Source organism: Podarcis raffonei, chromosome 3 (assembly GCF_027172205.1).
Source record: "Podarcis raffonei isolate rPodRaf1 chromosome 3, rPodRaf1.pri, whole genome shotgun sequence".
Lineage (NCBI taxonomy): Eukaryota > Metazoa > Chordata > Lepidosauria > Squamata > Lacertidae > Podarcis > Podarcis raffonei.
In genome coordinates, this window is record NC_070604.1 from 21,965,073 (window position 1) to 21,982,898 (window position 17,826).

Consider the following 17,826-nt stretch of genomic DNA (forward strand, 5'->3'; position numbering starts at 1 on the left):
TCAAAGTCCTTTAACCTCTTCTTTTTACCATTAGGTTGTGTGGACAGGTGTGTGGGTCGAGGACAACGTGAAATAATTGGGAGCCTGAGGCAAAAAATAATAATAGCCATCCGAATGGTACCCTGAGGAGGCAGGAGGGCAATACCAATGAAGGAATTGCTATCTTCTAATAGTACCCTATTGTCTGAGGCTGGCCTGATGTGATTTGAAGAGAGATGGGCACTCTGCAAATGCTCTGAAGCACTTTGGTTGATTATTACTTCACTTGTTTCTGGATTATTGTCTTACGTTTCCAACTGATCGCAGCCACTGAACACAACTGCTGGGGTTTGTGTGCCCTGCTTGGGGCTTCCCAGAACCAAGCCCAGTCTGGCCTGTCACTTCTGAAGATGGGCCAGCAGGGTCCCTTGGTGGCAGGGGGTGCCAACTTGAATAAAATACTGGGGTGAGGGGGGCAGGTAAGCCCCACCCCACATAATTGATCCATGAATCTTTGCACAAATGCCATTGAAATGGCAACGCCCATCAACTGGGGGTGGGTGGGCGGTGGCTCCCTCAAATATTTTTTGGGGGGGCCTGAAGGGACCTCTGCCCCTAGGAGTTGGCTCCTCTGCTTGGGAAAATCCAGTCAGAACTGTCTCCTGCGACATTATAAGTGGCAAAGGCTCTCTCGCGTGGGGTCCTCGTCCCATCCGTCGGCTGTGAGGGACCCCCAACCCCACAGCCGCCCGCCTTAAAGCTCCTGCCACAAGTAGGGGAAGGAAGGAAGGAAGGATGGGAAAGTCTCTCTTCTTCTCTCCGACGAGTGGGAACGGCATCGATCTCCCGCTTCTCGCTCCGGAAGATTAGATAATGTAAACCAAACCCCGGCTCCTCGTCTTCGCACCCCGCCCTTTCCCGCCCCACCGAACGCAAAGCGCGCCAGGCCGGGGCGAGCGGCCAAGCCCACGAGCCGCTGCTGGTAATCCCCCCCCCCCTCAGCTGGCGGGCAGTGATGCCAGAGAGATGCAGCCCGCCGGGCGGGCCGAGACGAGAAGTGCGCGAGGGAGGCTGCGCGCCCCGAGGAAACCGCGGGAAGCGAGCGAGCGGGCCGGGGTGGGGGTGGGTGGTTGGGAAGGGGGGCGAAATGAATATTTCAGGCGGAGTTTCTAATTAAAGAAACTCGGGCTGCTGGACCCCCCCCCCTTTCCTTCCTTCCCTCCCTCCCCCTCCCCCCCCCTTGAGCCGGGACTGCTCGTTTTACGTCTGCGGGGAGGCAGCATAAGAAGGGACCGGGGCGGGGGAGCCGTGAGGGGAGAACTTCAGTGGCTGCGAGGCGACTCGAGGGGCTGCAGAGCGGGACTTGGGGGAGAGCCGGCCGTCCACCCACTTGCAAGTCGATACCGTCTGAGGCGGCGGCGGCGGCGGCGGCCACCTCGCGGATACCCTATATAAGCCTCTAGAAAAGCGCGGACATGGAGTAGGTGGAGGGAGAGCGGACGGCGTGCGCGCCGGGGAAAGGAGACAGAGCGCGGCGAGAGAAGCGAGGCTCCGGCCGGCGAGGGAGGGAGCTCCGTCACACACGCCGCCTCAAAGGGCGAACGGAGGCAGGTAATGCTCCCGAGAGCTCAAGGAGCAGGAGACGACAGGGCGGACACGCCCGGACGGCGGGATCCACCGCGCGCCTCTCGCCAAATTCAGCCGCTCTCTGGCCAGAGGCGGCGGCGGTGGCGTACTTGCGCTCGGGCACCTCCGGAAGGTGTCGCTCGACTGGCTCGACTCGCCGGCACGGCCAGCCGATTCACTTGCTGAGCGGCGAGGGGAGGGAGCCCGAGGCACCAAGCCGCCGCCCGGCAAGGAGGAGGGTCGAGCTGTGGCGCCCCGCTCGCCCCGTTTGCCTCCCGAGTCTTTGCGCGCCGTCTTTCTCGCGGGTGGGGAAGGGAGGAGGAAGAGGAGAAGCCGAGCGCAGCAGCCGCGCTTGGAAAGGAGAGAAAGTCCTAGCCAAAGTTAAAGCGCTTCGTTGAAATCGCCTTGATTTCGACGGGTGGAATCTCGGCTCTTCTCTTCGCGAAATCGACGGGGCTGAGAAGTGCAGAGACAGCCCTGGCTGGACCGAGCCGCCTTTTTCGAATGAATGGGTCGCTCTCAGCCAGCCAGCTGTTCATACCTCTCTCTCGCTCTCTCCACGCCGGACTTGCTCAGCCTGGTACCTCCCAGATGAGCTGGCTGCGGAGAGTCGCGGACCTCAGGCATCTGGGAGGCTCCAGGCTAGCGAAAGCTGCTCTTCCTCGAGCATCCGCAAGCCACGTGGAGGAGGAGGAGGAAGGCGCGCCGAACATGGGAGGGCCGAAGGGGCAGGCGCTTCCCAGACCCGCCGGTGTGCCTACGTAGGGTTTGGCGTCCGTGGAGAGAGGGGGTTTAGACTGGGTCGAGGCTGGGGGACCTGCGGCCCTCCGGATGTTGCACTCCAGCTCCTATTAGCCCCAGCTAAGGGATGATGGGTCGAGGGTTCAGCAACATCTGGAGGACCACAAGTTCCCACTCTGCCGGTCCAAAGCATCTGAGCCTGCGCGCGTCACTTTGGATTCTCTGTGTATGCCCTCGGATGTAAGCATGTAACCACTTGATAAATTACTTGCCGAGCGAAGAGGGAAAACCCCGCCACATTTCCTCATCAGATTACAAATTAGGGGGAGCAAAAAAGCGGCCAAGTTCTTCTCGGATCAAGGCAGCCTGCTGGCTAGCCAAGCGCTTAGGGAGCGAGTAGACTTGAAAGACAGCGTCACTTGCGCGCCCCCCACCCCCTTGCAGAATGCCGTGAAAGCTTGCCAAACTTTTCCAGGCAAGACTCTATTTACCTGCCTGGCATTTTGCACTTGCTTCTTGCTTCTTCCCTCCCTCGGCCTGCCTCTCCTTACGCAAAAACAGGTTTCCAAGTTTCCAAAAGGAAAAGAGGAGGGGGAAAGGGGGGGCGGAATCCCTCAGGTCCTTTGCTTCCCCTAGAGTTTGCTTTTCATATAAAGCCATGCCGATCTCCAATAGGAAGCGGGGGGGGGGGGACAAGCAAGGCTGTGGGGCAGGCTGCTGAGTTGGGAGAGGCGGGGTGCCTTTGGTGCGAGGCGGGCGGCCTCATTTGCTGGACTTCATCTTTCATCACGCCCTCACCATTGGACATGCTGTCTGTGACTGATGGGAGTTGGAATCCGACAGCATCTCGAGGGTCCTCATCCCTGGTGTAAAGGCTCCGGAGTAAAGTGCCACCACTCGGTGGCACTGCCTCTGGCTGAGAAGCATTGATTCCCACTCTTGAGGCTTCTCAGTTAAGCGAGAGGGGTGAGTAAGCCCTTCCCTTCGTGCAAGGCTCCCTCGCGTGCCAAACAAGCAAGGAGGAGTTTCATCTCTGGCGCTCAGGTCCTGCTTTGGAAGCCGTGCGCTCAGAAGGGTGTCTTCTGCCAAGCTGATCTGAGCACTCCAGAAAGCAGCTCCTCTGCAAATAAATCTCTCCTAGCCCTCTGCTGCTTGTGGACTCAATGAGGGATAGGGCCATGCTTCTTCCTTGTTTTCTAAGCGAAAAGTTTATTGATTGATTGATCTCCAGGTCCCACCCACTGCTTTTAAAACCAAAACAAAACCCAAACACCATGTGTTAAAAGTATTCGATATCCATCTTCTTGTCCTAAGCAAGCGCTCTTTAACTCCGTGGCACCAAGAGCAAGGGCAGTGAGTTCAGGACCAAGCGAGTGAGACGCGAATGCCGCTGGGGAATTCAATTGCCTTCTTCTTGCTACTAGATCCTACTTGGCTAAAGAGCAGAGAGAGCTGCCAGCTGATTATCTAGGTCCTCCCCCTCTTTTAAGTAAAAAAAAGAGAGAGAGAGGGAGAGAAGGCAGAGGTTAGAAAATCTGGGCACTCTCAACTTGCCACTCACTGTTCGCGTTGATGTGACACCTGGCAGTGACACATATCTCCCCTCCACAGCTGGTTTCAGGGAGTGGACTCGGAAGGTGGCTCCATCTATCCCTCGTTTGACCTCGGAAGCGCCATGGGCAGATTCCTGAGATCCCCTGCGTTGGTGGGGCTGGTGTTGGCGATGCTTTCAGCGGGACATTGCGAAGAGAGACCCGAATCTAGCGCAGGGCTGAAGGAAAGGCAGAACCTCTTAAACCTGATCATGGAGATCATTCAGGAACTGAAAAAATACCACCTGGAGGAGGACGAGGAGAACGGGGTTCAGTACAAACAAGACTATCTTTTGGACCGGAGAAGGGAAGTAGTACCCGATTATGGATCTTACTCAGAAGAACAGAGAGTTGGTAAGTCAAATAATACTACATTGTGTTAGAGGAGACACTGCAACCTGTTACGTTCATTTTTCTTTTTGCGTTAAACTTTAGAAAACGGAGAGCTCGGTCATCAAGCTGCTAGTTTGCATCTGAGAAATCTCGGGGATGGGGGGAGGCTTGCAAATTGCTCCAGTCCTTAATTGTGCAGCGGATTCCTCAATAGCCGCTCTGAACGGAAACGCCAGACTAGCAAAGCTCCCCTCGCGTTGAACGAGGAATAACCATGCTACGCCCTCCTTCAGCGATCGATGGCGCTGAAGAGCAAATTAATAGGTTGAAATCCGAGAAGCATCATCTAAAGGAGATCACTTTGCGATGTGTGTGCTCCGAGGCTCGCTAACAGTTCCTTGTCTGTTACTCTAGTCTAGTCAATTGCACATCTGAAACTCTCAGAAGTTTCTTTTTAAAAGTTTTCCATACTTCGAGGGTTCCCGCCCCAATAGACTGGTTTGCATCAGTATAAGGCAACTTCGTGTGCAAATCTACATTTGATTACTGCTAGTCACTCGGATATCTCCCACAGGTTTTCTGCTTCATTAAAGTTTCTTTTTTAAAAAAAATTTATCTTGAAGGTTAAGCAAATTTAAATTGCATTGATTTTAATAGATGAGTGAAGTAATTATACAGTTCTGTATAAGGGGCCTGAAAAGCACAGGACTGTAACACTATACTGATGAGGAGAAATTTAGAACAAAGCAGGAAAAATATAATTACAAGTGCAAAGTATTGTATTGAAGAATGTTCTAAACAGTTGGCTGCAGGCGAATTTTTGGTTGACACCTGGAAACCTCCCTTAGCAACTAAATTGCATTGGTTGAATGAATATTTTTCAGTTTCTCATATGGAATGTGTTTTTTTTAAAGTTATCTGAAGAAGATCTTTGAAGCAGGTCTGCTATCAGCTGTTTAGAGCAGTCTTCAGTACAACAATGTTTGAGCTATGCTATTGTTTGCAAGCTTCGCGGAAATGAACACTTTGCAACTGGAATGATATTTTGTCATTTTCTGTAAACTTATTAAGGCTACTTGTAGTCATACCTTGAAAGAGTAGCATGGCAGGTTTTTCAGCTGCAATGCAAGCTTTACTCCACTCCTCACGCTTTATCAACCAGAAAACAACCTCCAGCTTGCAAGAGGTTGAGACAGCCAACATTTTTTTTTAGTCCCCTCTAGGTATCCAACTTGTTTATTTGCTGTGGTTGTACATTGTTTAACTTTGAAATCTGCTCAGATAGGGGAGATAGCTTTGTGACTGGCACAAGGGCAAACCAATCAGCATTGCACATAGTCCAGCCCTTAAGAGGGAGGTGCTTCATGACTGATACAAGGGCCAGCCCATCAGTGCTGTCCAAAACTGATTTCAGCTCCAAACCAGAGCAGCAGCTATCCCGCCCCAATTCTCCAAACAAGGCTGTGTATATACATAAGGTATGCAGAAAATGTGGCAGCATACTCATTGCTGAAATGTAAGCAGTTCTCTCTCTTTCCTGCTACTCTTCAGAAATCATTGGGGTTTGATAGTGCTTGTACTGGCTGGGTTTGTCTCTGTTATGTATTGAGAAATGCTATAATTATATTTCTATGCCTGTGTTTTTGACACCATAAACATGTTTATGGAAAGAAGTCTTACCAATGGCAAATTTTCAGTTTAAGAACTGTCTGTTTCCTGGACCAGAAATCAGGACTAGGTGCAGACTAAAAAACTAGCCAATTTTAGTTGTGCTTATATCACTGGAACTTTAATTGTTTAAAATCATACTATTTGGCTTAACTGGCCGTTAGTTGCTCTGAAACAGCATTTCTTTGTAGGGGTTTAATTCTGTAGTAAATTATTTCAGAAATTTGGCTTTAGACAATTACAGTGGTACCTCAGGTTAAGTACTTAATTTGTTCCGGAGGTCCGTTCTTAACTGAAACTGTTCTTAACCTGAAGCACCACTTTAGCTAATGTGGTCTCCTGCTGCTGCCGCGCTGCCAGAGCACGATTTCTGTTCTCATCCTGAAGCAAAGTTCTTAACTTGAGGTACTATTTCTGGGTTAGCGGAGTCTGTAACCTGAAGCGTATGTAACCTGAAGCATATGTAACCCAAGGTACCACTGTAGGCTACAATTCTGTGATTACTTTCCTGGGGGTAAGTGCCATTGAATTCACAGGATTGCACTGTCAAATCTTATGCGTAATAATAAAAGATTTGCAGACTACACTTGCAAGTCCCTTGAAAATGGGAATTTAGGCTTATCATAAATACTTGCCAATTAGAACAAATATAGTTGATCCGCTGGATCCTGTTTGAGTAGTATTTAATCACATATTATATGGCTTAGGAGGCACCTTAAAGGAATGGGGAAGATTTAGACCACACCCCATGGGTGGCACTGAATTGCTCCCCCTCTGCAAGTAAATGGCTATAAAGCACAACAGAAAAAGAAAAGGGGAGACTCCAAAAGGCTGAAAAATGTTATGTACTGAAAAACACCCAAAGTTCTGATGCATCTAGAACTTGGGAGGTTTTCCTTGAAAGAGTAATTGTTGTTGACAAAGTGAGAGTTCCTACAGAGAGTTCTCAATAAACACAGTACTCAAGTACACCATTGCTACTGAGCAACAATAACCAGGCAGTGGGCGCTAAAATTTTCAGAAAGTGAAATTTCACTTGCAAGGGTTCCACATGCCTGTGTAGATTCAATCTATCTGTAGTTATTCTAATAAGATGCAGACCCTCCCTCCCGCTCCTGTAAGCCACTATAATATGCTAATGTCAGCTAATGTTTAATAAGATTTGCATCCAGATCTAAACAAGCTCATTTCAAAGTAAATTCTCAAAGTAATAAGGTTGCTTGGGATTGCAGCTTTGGGTTGTATACAATACTGTGCATTCTCTGACTTAAAATGCTGAGTTACTTTATAAATTTCCACAATTTTGCACAATATATGCATAATATACACATTTCAGCTAGTCACAGGAAAAGCAAGGAACTTTGCAAGACCCTGAAATCTAGGTCAGGTACCAGGCTTGAGTGACCCATCAGTGCTGTTGATGGACAGCCATGGTGCTGATCCAGATTCCCTGCCTTGTGCTCCGATTGGGTCCTTCTGGCACCAATTGGCCCACCCCTGTGGGCTTACCCAATAGCACCAACACTCTTACTTGGGGAGCAAAAGTGGCTACTAGTTTGAATTTGTGCCTGGTGGTCACCATTTAAAATTCCCTACACTGCAATGCTCCAGAGCACCTGGCAAATTCTGCACCGTTGCATTATAAGAAATATGAAATGGCAGCTGTCCAGTACTGATCAGAATCAAACAAATGCCCACGTCTCCTAGGAAACCCACCATCACCAATACAATTGCTTAAGTGGCATTGGCACTAATCAGTGACATGTAGTGCAAGAGGTCCCGGCAAGGTAAACATCAGCACCACTGGTCTCTCCCAGAGTGTATAAGCCCCAGTATCTGCCCAAGTGTGCTGGATGTTGACTCGTTAATTGAATCTGTTAGTTGAATCCGGCCTATTATGTAGAAGAAGCCTGTAAAATTATAGGATTTATTGTTTATTGTGCTGGATATAGGTCAGAGCGTTGGTCTCTCTGCTACATGGAAAACACCCCTTCACACAGTAAACTGGCACATCAAGAACAGTCATCTAATTTTCTCCCTGTACAAGATTTTCTTTTTCTTTTGGCATGCAGGCGGATGAATGGTTTTAAATATATATATAAAGAGAGGAGCACTCAAAAATATGACTCCAGCTGCAGTTTGAAACCATAGAATCCATCACAGTCTGCATCAGCCTTCCCTAACATGGTGCTATTCATGTTTTGGGCAACTTTCGTGAGGAATGTGTTAGAAACAGATTTCACACTGAAAACCTGCTTAACTAACGGCTTGAGCTTGATGTAGAACCACTGTGCAGCACTAAATTGGAGCACAACAGCTGAAGTAGAACCTGTTCTAATCAAAATAAAACTGAGCTGAAGCAACTTGCCAACTTCTAAATGGCTTTTCCCCAGCAGTCTCGCTATCATTGCAAGGAACTACTAGCCAGAACTCTACCTATCAATCATCTAATGCCTGACTGTCCCCTGAGGGACTTTCGAAAGAAACATCTAAGCATTTAATGTGGCGCATGACACAATTAGGTCAAATATTATAAGGTCAATTCAACTGAGCTTGACTATGCTTAGAAGTACTGTAAATAAATGGTGAATTTCGAGAATGTCTAAAACTTACCAGTGAATCAGATCTGGTTGGAAGTAGTTCTGACTTTAGATGCAATAAAGAGGTCACAGGGGAATTCAAAGGCCACTTAGGCATTCATTTATGGTAAAAAAAGAAAAAAGTGCAGCATTTCATGTGCAATCAACACGGATGTCTTAATGTAAGTAACAAAAAGCAATAAAATGTGACAGTAAACCAAGGAGACAGCCACAAGGAGCTAAAGAGGATTTCAACGAACTAGTTGCATTCCCCTCCATTTAATACAGGATGTGGGAAAGCAAACCACATGAGTAAGAAGCAAGTAGATTATGTTGTCCTCCCTTACAATGCTGTGGTTACATTTCCTGAAAATATGCTCCTATTCAGTCAGTTTCTCAGACCGTGCTTGATGAACATGTCTGTCCTGGATAACAAAATGCAATTATTTGAGAAGAATTGAGCTTAGGAACTAAATAGGACACTACAGATTCTGTTATGCCAAACTCCAGGTACTTCATTATGGGCGTCTATACTTCTGTCTAAGTAAGTGTACAGTCATACCTTGGGTTACAGATGCTTCAGGTTGTGTGTTTTTGGGTTGCGCACTGCGCCGAACTCAGAAGTACTGGAATGGGTTACTTCCAGGTTTCGGCGCTCGCACATGCGCAGAACCCGCAAATCGCAACTTGCACATGAACAGACGTGGCACTGTGGGTTGTGAACACGCCTCCTGCACAGATCATGTTCATCAGATACCCAAGCAATGGCACCTGTGTTTCAACAGCTCAACTCAGATGCACAAACATGGTGCAGTCTGAATGTCCAGGAAGGTGACTCGGAAACTACAACTAGTCCAGAATGCGGCAGCTAGACTGATGACTGGGAGTGGCCACCAGGACCATATCACACTGGTCCTAAAGGATCTTCTTTGGCTCTAAGTATGTTTCCGAGCACAATTCCAAGCGTTGGTGCAGACCTTTAAAGCCCTACATGGTCTCAGCTCTGTACACCTGAGGGAGCGTCTCCACTGCCACTGTCTAGCTCCGAGGACCTTCTGGCGGTTCCCTCACTGCGAGAATGAAGTTACAGGGAACCAGGCGGAAGGCCTTCTCAGTAGTGGCACCCGTCCTGTGGAACTCCCTCCTGTCAGATGTCAAACAGATAAACAACTATATGATTTTTTAGAACACATCTGAAGGCAGCCCGATATAGGGAAGTTTTAAATATTTGGTGTTTTATTGTGTTTTTATATTCTGCTGCCCAGAGTGGCTGGGGCAACCCAGTCAGATGGGTGGAAGAATAATGATGATGATAATGATAATATTAGGTGGTATGCAAACTAACAAAAGATGTTCATGGACTTGGAATTCCAAAATGTAGGACACATTCATATTATTCGGATAAGCTGTCCTGTTTCCTCCCCCAATTACATCAGAAGAGCTAAGCCAGGAGCAGCTAGAGGAGCCACGGCATTCTTACTTGTGAAGAAAGAGATGGGCAGCCAGAGTGGAATCCAATGTACCACTAAATCTCTTAAAACTTGTACATACAAGAGCTGCCAAGAAGCGAGAAACATTTACATTTGGAGTAGGACAGAAGCTGACTGCTTTTGCTTAAAAGCCATCCCACTTGATTTCAATGGCACTTGCTCCCAGAACAAAATTCAATTCAATCCCAGCTGTCTTTACTCAAAATGTTACTGATTTCAGTGGGTGTTCAATGCTATAAACACTTGCTTAGGTGTATCTAGGTGGGTGGGGGTTTTTTTAGAACATGAGCATTTTAGAACATGAGAATTTTACAAAGGGCAATTGGTTTTTAAGATTCATGAAAATGCCATTGCCTTTTTCAACCAGTTTAACATCTTAAAATGAAAAACCTCTGGAAGCTAAATATACAGAACATGAATGATGATTCTGTTACAATGTCCTTCATTCCTTTTAACAGAAATAGTTCCTAGAGATCTGAGAATGAAAGACAAGTTTTTAAACCATTTAACAGGTAAGCAGAATTTAACATTCTAACATGGTACTTTTGTCTGTAATTATCCTCATGTGGTACTAATTCAACTGATCTGCTGCTTCTTTTCTTCCCCAGGTCATCTTTATTTTGGTCCAAAATGCACTAAACACTTTCATAGACTTTACCATCATACAAGAGACTGCACCATTCCTGCATGTAAGTGCTATCACCCAAGAATCCATTGCCAGACATTTAATTTAGTTGCATTTAATAAAGAGCTGTCTTCCAATGCAATTATTATTCGGTTTATTTAAGGAGTTTGTGGAATTAGAGTAATTAAAGAGACTGCTGTATAGTGAGACTCAAATGTAAATATTCAGGGATGTACTCAACTTGCTTTTACTCAGGAGTATATGCACTGAAGTAATGGACAAAAGCTAGTCATGGTTATTAATTTCAATGGGTTAGTTGAAGACAACTAAGTGTGAACTATGAGTTTCATCTTAATTTCCTAAGCATAGGGCAACATCCAGCATCATGTGAGCAGACTTCTCCCTACAGATCTGCTTCATAGGATCTTCCAACCACCCACAGCAGATGTTGGGAGTTTGCAGGTGGGAGAACCCATTCTGTCAAGAGCAGTCATTCTGCTGGCAGACAGACACTGTTGGATTTCACCCACAGAGTTGCAACCCATGGGACAATATTTTAAGTGCTCTTGCTGTGACTCCTGCAAAAGGTCTCATGGCTTTAACTATCAACTTAAAACATACTTTCCGCAGGCAGCTCAAATTTGTATGCCAATTATCTGTCAACTCCTTTGCCTTTGGTTTGCAATATAGTGACTTGGAACTTAATAGTGCATCAGATAACAGACATTAAAGAATAAAATCTGGGTTTGCAACACTGGGATGGATATATATATACACGCAAGCAGTTAAGAAGTTGTTTAACTGGCAAAAATACCAGCTGACACCAATGTCACACTTATTAAAATGATGCGTTTCCTTACATTCTGGGGATCGCCCAAAGCCAAAATTGCATATAGTCAAAACACACTGGGTTCAATGGTGGGTGGGATTGCCAAAGTAATTTCTCCAAGAACCTTGGCCCCTTTTTATTTTTCGTCATGCATGTGAAGCTGAATGTGCACAAGTTAAATGCCTGTAAATTGCGGGCTTACTGTACACCCATAACTATGACTCTTAACTATTGTGTTTGGGTTCCCCCCAACCTATGCACACCATTTTGAAAAACTATTATATAGTTATGAGGCAACACAATAACAACAACAATAATGATAAATAATTTATTATTTATACCCCGCCCATCTGGCTGGGCTTCCCCAGCCACTCTGGGCAGCTTCCACTAATTGAACAGTTCCCATCCAGCTGGTTTTACCGTTGCACATCACTGCTTGGGCTGCTGATTAGTTTCTCAACAGATAGTCCTCTCAACAGATAGCTGATAGATTATATTAGTGTGATATAGGGAGGAGTACTTAATGCTGCATCTTTAATGTGTGTTCCCCAAGTAGCCTTAGTCTGACTTGGCAGCCATTTAAATACCTTGACTCACATTTTGATTGTTTATTCTTGGCAACTGTGCATAAAAAAAAACTACTTGCATGTGCAAGTCAGACACATGTCATTTGCAGTGTTAGAGAAAATTACTAATTCTACTGCCAATCACAGAAGAATTAATTCCCTTACTAGATTAACTGTGTTTTTGTAGTATCCAAAAACCATAACAGCAGGGCTTTTACACACACATTAATGGTTTGGCTCCCAAAATAGTTTCTTTTCAGGCTGCAGTTCACATAAAATTGATTACCTGAATAAATTTTGCAGGTATATATCTTTCATAAGCTTAGTAGTTTTATAAGCAGCCAAAAGTTTGATCCTTGCCATTAGATTTTACGAAGTCTAGAGGTTTCACAAATTGCTTACCTTCAGACAGTAATATATATGAACAAGCCTTTTCTCTGCACATGCAGTCTCTGTATGCAAGGCTCTAATTAACCAGTTTTCCATTTCATACTATGCTCACCAACTTTGGAACAAGTCATGATATTAAGCCATGGTTTGAAGCTGAGATAATATCCTAGCTCAGATGAAATGAGAAACTACAGTTAACTGAAGACTTTCTGATTTGCTTGCTTACCTCAGAAATGGAGGAGCAAAGGGCCCGTTTGCATAGATCAAATCCTTGCTCATATCTTGATTTACTAACCTAGAGATATGGTTATCTTACTGTGGCCATTTCATTGTCCCATAATCAAGCTTTCCACCAAGTGTACATGTCATATGAGCTGGGACCAATCCTGACTGATGTATATACAGTAGCAGATACAAGTTGGCAATATTCACATTATTACATTTTTGTACACACAACTAAAATGTAATCTGTGGCTCAAATAAAGGGCAAGAAATTCAAACTAAAGATGAACAGTGCTCTAGTTTTTATCCCCTTCAAGTTTTCAGCTTCAGATTATTATCAGTCTTTGCTAGTTCATTGTTAGTAGAAAATGAGAATTTTCATTTTATGGAATGAACACCACAATTTTATTTGCTATCCTGCATACCTAAGCTGTCCAGGCATGCATTGCAGCTATTTCTCCTGCACATGTTCATAGCTATGGGAGCTAGCTGTTTACATGTGCACGTCCGTTTCTTCTTGAGAGGTGCTTTCTTCCAGGCCAGTCTGCATAGCATTATACATGCAAAAGCATATAAAATCCCTTTAAAAACTAAAAAAATCTCATTTATACAGCCAGATTTCTAAGCAAAGAATTCAAACATAACTTAAAAATAAATGGTTTCAAAATGAATTGCAACAGGCTTGCAGTTCCTTGTATAACCTTACGATAATAACCTTTTTTTAAAAAAAAAAAACAAACCTCAAGTTATGCCGGGTTGTTTGTTAACTTCTATTTATGATCTTTTCACTAGACTATAAAAGATGTGCCAGGCTTCTTACTCGGTTGGCAGTAAGTCCAATGTGCACGGAAGGATAAGGTAAGCTTTTTGAAAGGACCAATTGCACATTGCCTGTATATGCATAGCAACATCACCATTGTGGACTTGATACAATTAATGAGCATCGCGCAATAGCTCTTTGGAGAAGGTATTCCCCTTTCAGAGAGAATGACACAACGCCCTTCACTCGGCAAAATACCAGCCATAAATAAAAGGATACCCCCTACCGGAAAGCAGCATAAAGACTCTCAGACATCAAGGGTGAATTCATAGCTGTATGCAGTTAGCAGATAGTGAAACAAAGCACATCCAGGCACAGCTTATTTTCAGGGGCTGAGTCAGCATCTATGTATTGACACTGGGTCTCTATTTAAAGTTACAGGTTGATTATGCCATATTTGAATGCAGCTTAAAAATATACATGTAGGAGTGATTAATGTATCTATGATACAGTTATAATGTAGTTGATGCATGAACAAACACATTATGTGCATTCAGCTGAATCTGTATCCAAAACTGCACATTTCTATTTCACTGAAATACCAACTTAACAACAGTAAGCAATATCAGGAATCAAAACCAATTCATTTCTCTTGGAATCAACACTGAGATTGAGATCCTTTTCAGCCCTTGTGAATAAAACATTGTAGAACAAAACAAATTGTACTTCGGGGTGAAGCTCAATATTCTTCATACTTTACTTGACTTTTCTTACTTTTTATGATAAAGCCATATATATATATATATATATATATATATATATATATATATATGTAAAGGGAATTGGGGGTTGCTTGTGTGTAAAGGGTGCTGCAGCTCTAGGCAACGTTGCCTGGCTAAACCTTTCCCTGGCTGGACAGCCCTTTCTCCATGGCTGTGTCAGTCGCTGGCAGAATCCGTCAGTGGGCGTTTTCTGAACTTCTTCCAGCATAAAAATTCTTTCACCCCAAGTCTCCGCCTAGCCTCTCTGCGCGGAAGTCTCCTGCGCAGAGTGGGCGTGCCCAACAGAGGTCCGGGGCTCTCCCTGCTGCTCTCTGTGGAAGAGTCTCGGAGCCCTCCCTCTGCAGTCTCTCCTTGCTTCCTGGTGTCCCTCCTATTTCCTTCCTCAAAGGAAGTTTGCTCTCTCTCCCTGCTGGTCCCTTCTCCTGCATCGTTAGGGAGCCTTACCTCCACTCTAGGCTCCGATGGCAGTTCCCTGACTATATATATATATATATATATATATATATATATATATATATATATGTTGTAGTCAGCCCTCAAACATTAGAACCACCGACTTATCTCATATAGCAGGCATCCCCAAACTCGGCCCTCCAGATGTTTTGGGACTACAACTCCCATCATCTCTTGCTAACAGGACCAGTGGTCAGGGATGATGAGAACTGTAGTCCCAAAACATCTGGAGGGCCGAGTTTGGGGGTGCCTGTCATATAGGAATGATTGCCACAAGTAGGGAAATCAGTGTATTTAAGAAGTAAAAATATATTGTTGCCCTTGGAGTACCCAAGAACTGCTGCTCATGAACTGTGAAGGCTTTAGCTCACGTACCTAAATCCCCATCCCTTGACAGCAAATGGTAACCGACCCAGAGTTTTAGTATGGCAGATTGTGCAGCAAAAACAAAAGTGAAATATTTTGCTCTCTTGAAAACCGAGAAACTAATATTTTGTGGTGGGCGGTGTTGTCTTATCTTTTCTTCAGATGTTACTACTATCAAAGGAAAAAGCTATTATCAAGAACCAAGAGAAGTGCCTTGGAAACCAACAGGGAAATTGAACTTACCATCTTTGTAACATATTCCATTGTGAACAAGAGATTTATTTTTGCAAGTTGATAGACTACTTCCCATAAAATCTTTAAAACATGTGTTTTCTATTCTGTCACCACTGTTTACAGATACACATTTTTTTCTGGTAGTTTTTCTACCATAACAATTTAAAATGTTTCATACTTTAAGGCCACCCTATATCAGAAGTGTTGCATTGCCAAAAAATTCAGTGAATTATCAACCTCCCAAGTAAGAACATGTTTCATTTAGAGACGTCATGGGACACTTTCAAGGAAGCCTTCCTGTGGAGAAGGTTACCTTTCTTGCTTATGGAATTCAAAGTGTTTGGTTACAAATGTTTCATAAATCTGTTATGGTGTACTCTTACTGAGTACAAACTGCATGTCACGTGGAAGAGACAAACATGTTTTAAGTAAAACTTGGATTCTGCATCCACTAAAATGCCATCTGTTTCCTGTACAATAGAGGTATGAACATTCCAGCTAAATGTGCAATATGTAAATACTGTAAATAACATACATAATAAAGTGTTGGGTTTATAACTTGGCTCTTCATCATTCTTCTTCTTCCTACTTGTAGTAGGGAAAGAACTGCCCTAGACCAAAGACATCAAATTCCTTTTCAAAGTGGGGATGTTTTGTGTGATGAGATATGGAACATGCCCCAAGGTGGGCTTCATGTGGGCTAACAGCATCCTTGCAAACAGTTCATTCAGAAGGGTAACCCACCCATGACTCTACTTGCCTGTGCAACCACCTTTTCCATCCTGCCAAGTCACCATCATCAGGGCTTATTAAAATAGCCATCTCTATCCAATTCAATACTGTAGCTATAATTAATGGAAGTAAGGTAAATGTTGCTCTTGTCCCTCCTCTCTAAGTGTTGCCTTGGGGTCCCGTCAATATGAAACATTCATTTCCATATACCTGCAACACCTGAAGGTTTTTCCTTTACATGGAAGTTTGAAAGCAACCACGGAAAAGTGTTCCATGTGTATCAGGATTGGAGATTCAGATGGCCACTTGTATTTCACGCAGGTTTTTTTAAAAAAACAAGAAAGTGTACTCAAAGTAATTTGCTACATTATGAAACTAAGGCAATGAAAACATTACAAGGATCAATACAGCTAAGCTGATCTTTTTCCTATTTTATTTGCTCTTGTATTTTCAAGTCAATTGGTATGACAGTTAATTTTAGTACGGCTGTAAACAGGAATAAAAGTTAGCATTTTTATTAAAACAAAAATATATTCCTAGCAGCATAGCCTATAAAAATAGGCTATTTGCCTCTAAATTTCCTATGACATTTTAAATCAATAGCTATGGAGTTTTGCATGCAATGAAATTCAGCTCTGGGTGCATTTTAAATCCAGCAGGGTTGTTATTTGGGGGGAATGGGAAAGGTACCCAAAATATGGATCTAATCTCGAAGACCACTATTTCTGCTTTAAAGAAAAAAATTAAAAAATTGTCCAGTAGCTACTGGACAATTTTTTTATTTATTTCGACTGCATCAGACCAACACGGCTACCTACCTGAATCTAGATGCTTTAAAGAAAGTTTGCCCTCAACATTCAGTAAACGTGTAATATTTTCTAGTAGCACCTCCCTGCCCATGCGAGTCCTTAACCAGGGACATGCCAGTCCAGCAGCATCAACAGGATGTGCCTTCTCCACATGAGGTCCAGAGGGTGGCAACATGAGAACTGGCCTCTTCTGCAGTGGTTCCCTGTTTGTCGAATGTTCTCCCCAGGGAGGTTTGTCTGGCACCTTCTTTATATATCTTTAAGTGCCAGGCGAAAAACGTTCCTCTTCAATCAGGCCTTTGGCTGTTTAATATTCCACAGCCTTTTAAATGTGTCTGTGGGAGGGGGGTATTGTTTTGTTGTTTCTATTTATTTGTGTTTTAATCTCATGAACAGCCCTGAAATCTTATGATGGCGGGTGGTATATAAATCTAAGAAATAATATAAACTAATAAATGTTGCAAATGTGCTTGGGACATGAGAAGCAGTAGGCGAGAGGGGAAATGTTAGTGTCTTAATGTGTACACACAGTGCAAAATACTCCAATAACCACTGTTTATAGCAATACTCAGCCAAAGGAATTATTATGACAACTTCCTATTTTCTTGTCTGCAGCTTGTATTTATTAATTCTGCTAAGTGGGAAGATAAAGATCTTGGCAAACATTTTTTATAATTGGCTGTTTAAAAGATAAGACAGCCTACCATGCCTTATTACACTGCAGGGCTTGACACCAAGTAGACCAGGAATAGCTCACACATCCAACTATTTACAAATAGACATTTATTCATGTCAACGCCCTTCAGCATGTGCTTTATGTTATATGTTGAGTTATTTATTACCCGGAGGAGTTTTGCACTCAGTAGTGTCCTTTACTAGAAGCAGTAAAGCACATTTGTGACACGCTATGGATTTTGCTGCTTGCTTCTGGGTAGCAGCAGCTTTTCTTTGGCTCAGTTTTGAAGCAGCAATAATGAAATGCTCTTCCAAGAAAGGGAGGTGGGGCAAGAGAGAAGCTAAGCAATGCCAACTCGGGAGTCACGTATTGTC

The 17,826-nt window shown here is 44.2% G+C and overlaps 1 protein-coding gene across 1 annotated transcript; it reads left to right on the forward strand.

The window, feature by feature from the left end:
• The first annotated feature begins 1,254 nt into the window (after positions 1–1,254).
• Positions 1,255–15,793, forward strand: ALKAL2 (ALK and LTK ligand 2). The gene is made up of 6 exons (XM_053380790.1): positions 1,255–1,590; positions 3,958–4,292; positions 10,467–10,520; positions 10,617–10,697; positions 13,433–13,498; positions 15,164–15,793. The coding sequence occupies exons 2-5, from the start codon at positions 4,022–4,024 to the stop codon at positions 13,495–13,497; spliced, it is 471 nt and encodes a 156-aa protein (XP_053236765.1). The 5' UTR covers positions 1,255–1,590; positions 3,958–4,021; the 3' UTR covers position 13,498; positions 15,164–15,793.
• Positions 15,794–17,826: the final 2,033 nt, after the last annotated feature.

Bases quoted from the DNA above. Each gene is read 5' to 3' on its own strand.
- ALKAL2 (XM_053380790.1), top strand. From the start codon at position 4,022: ATGGGCAGATTCCTGAGATCCCCTGCGTTGGTGGGGCTGGTGTTGGCG. The intron at 10,521-10,616 runs GTAAGCAGAATT...TTTCTTCCCCAG, and splicing joins GTTTTTAAACCATTTAACAG to GTCATCTTTATTTTGGTCCA. The intron at 10,698-13,432 runs GTAAGTGCTATC...TCTTTTCACTAG, and splicing joins AGACTGCACCATTCCTGCAT to ACTATAAAAGATGTGCCAGG.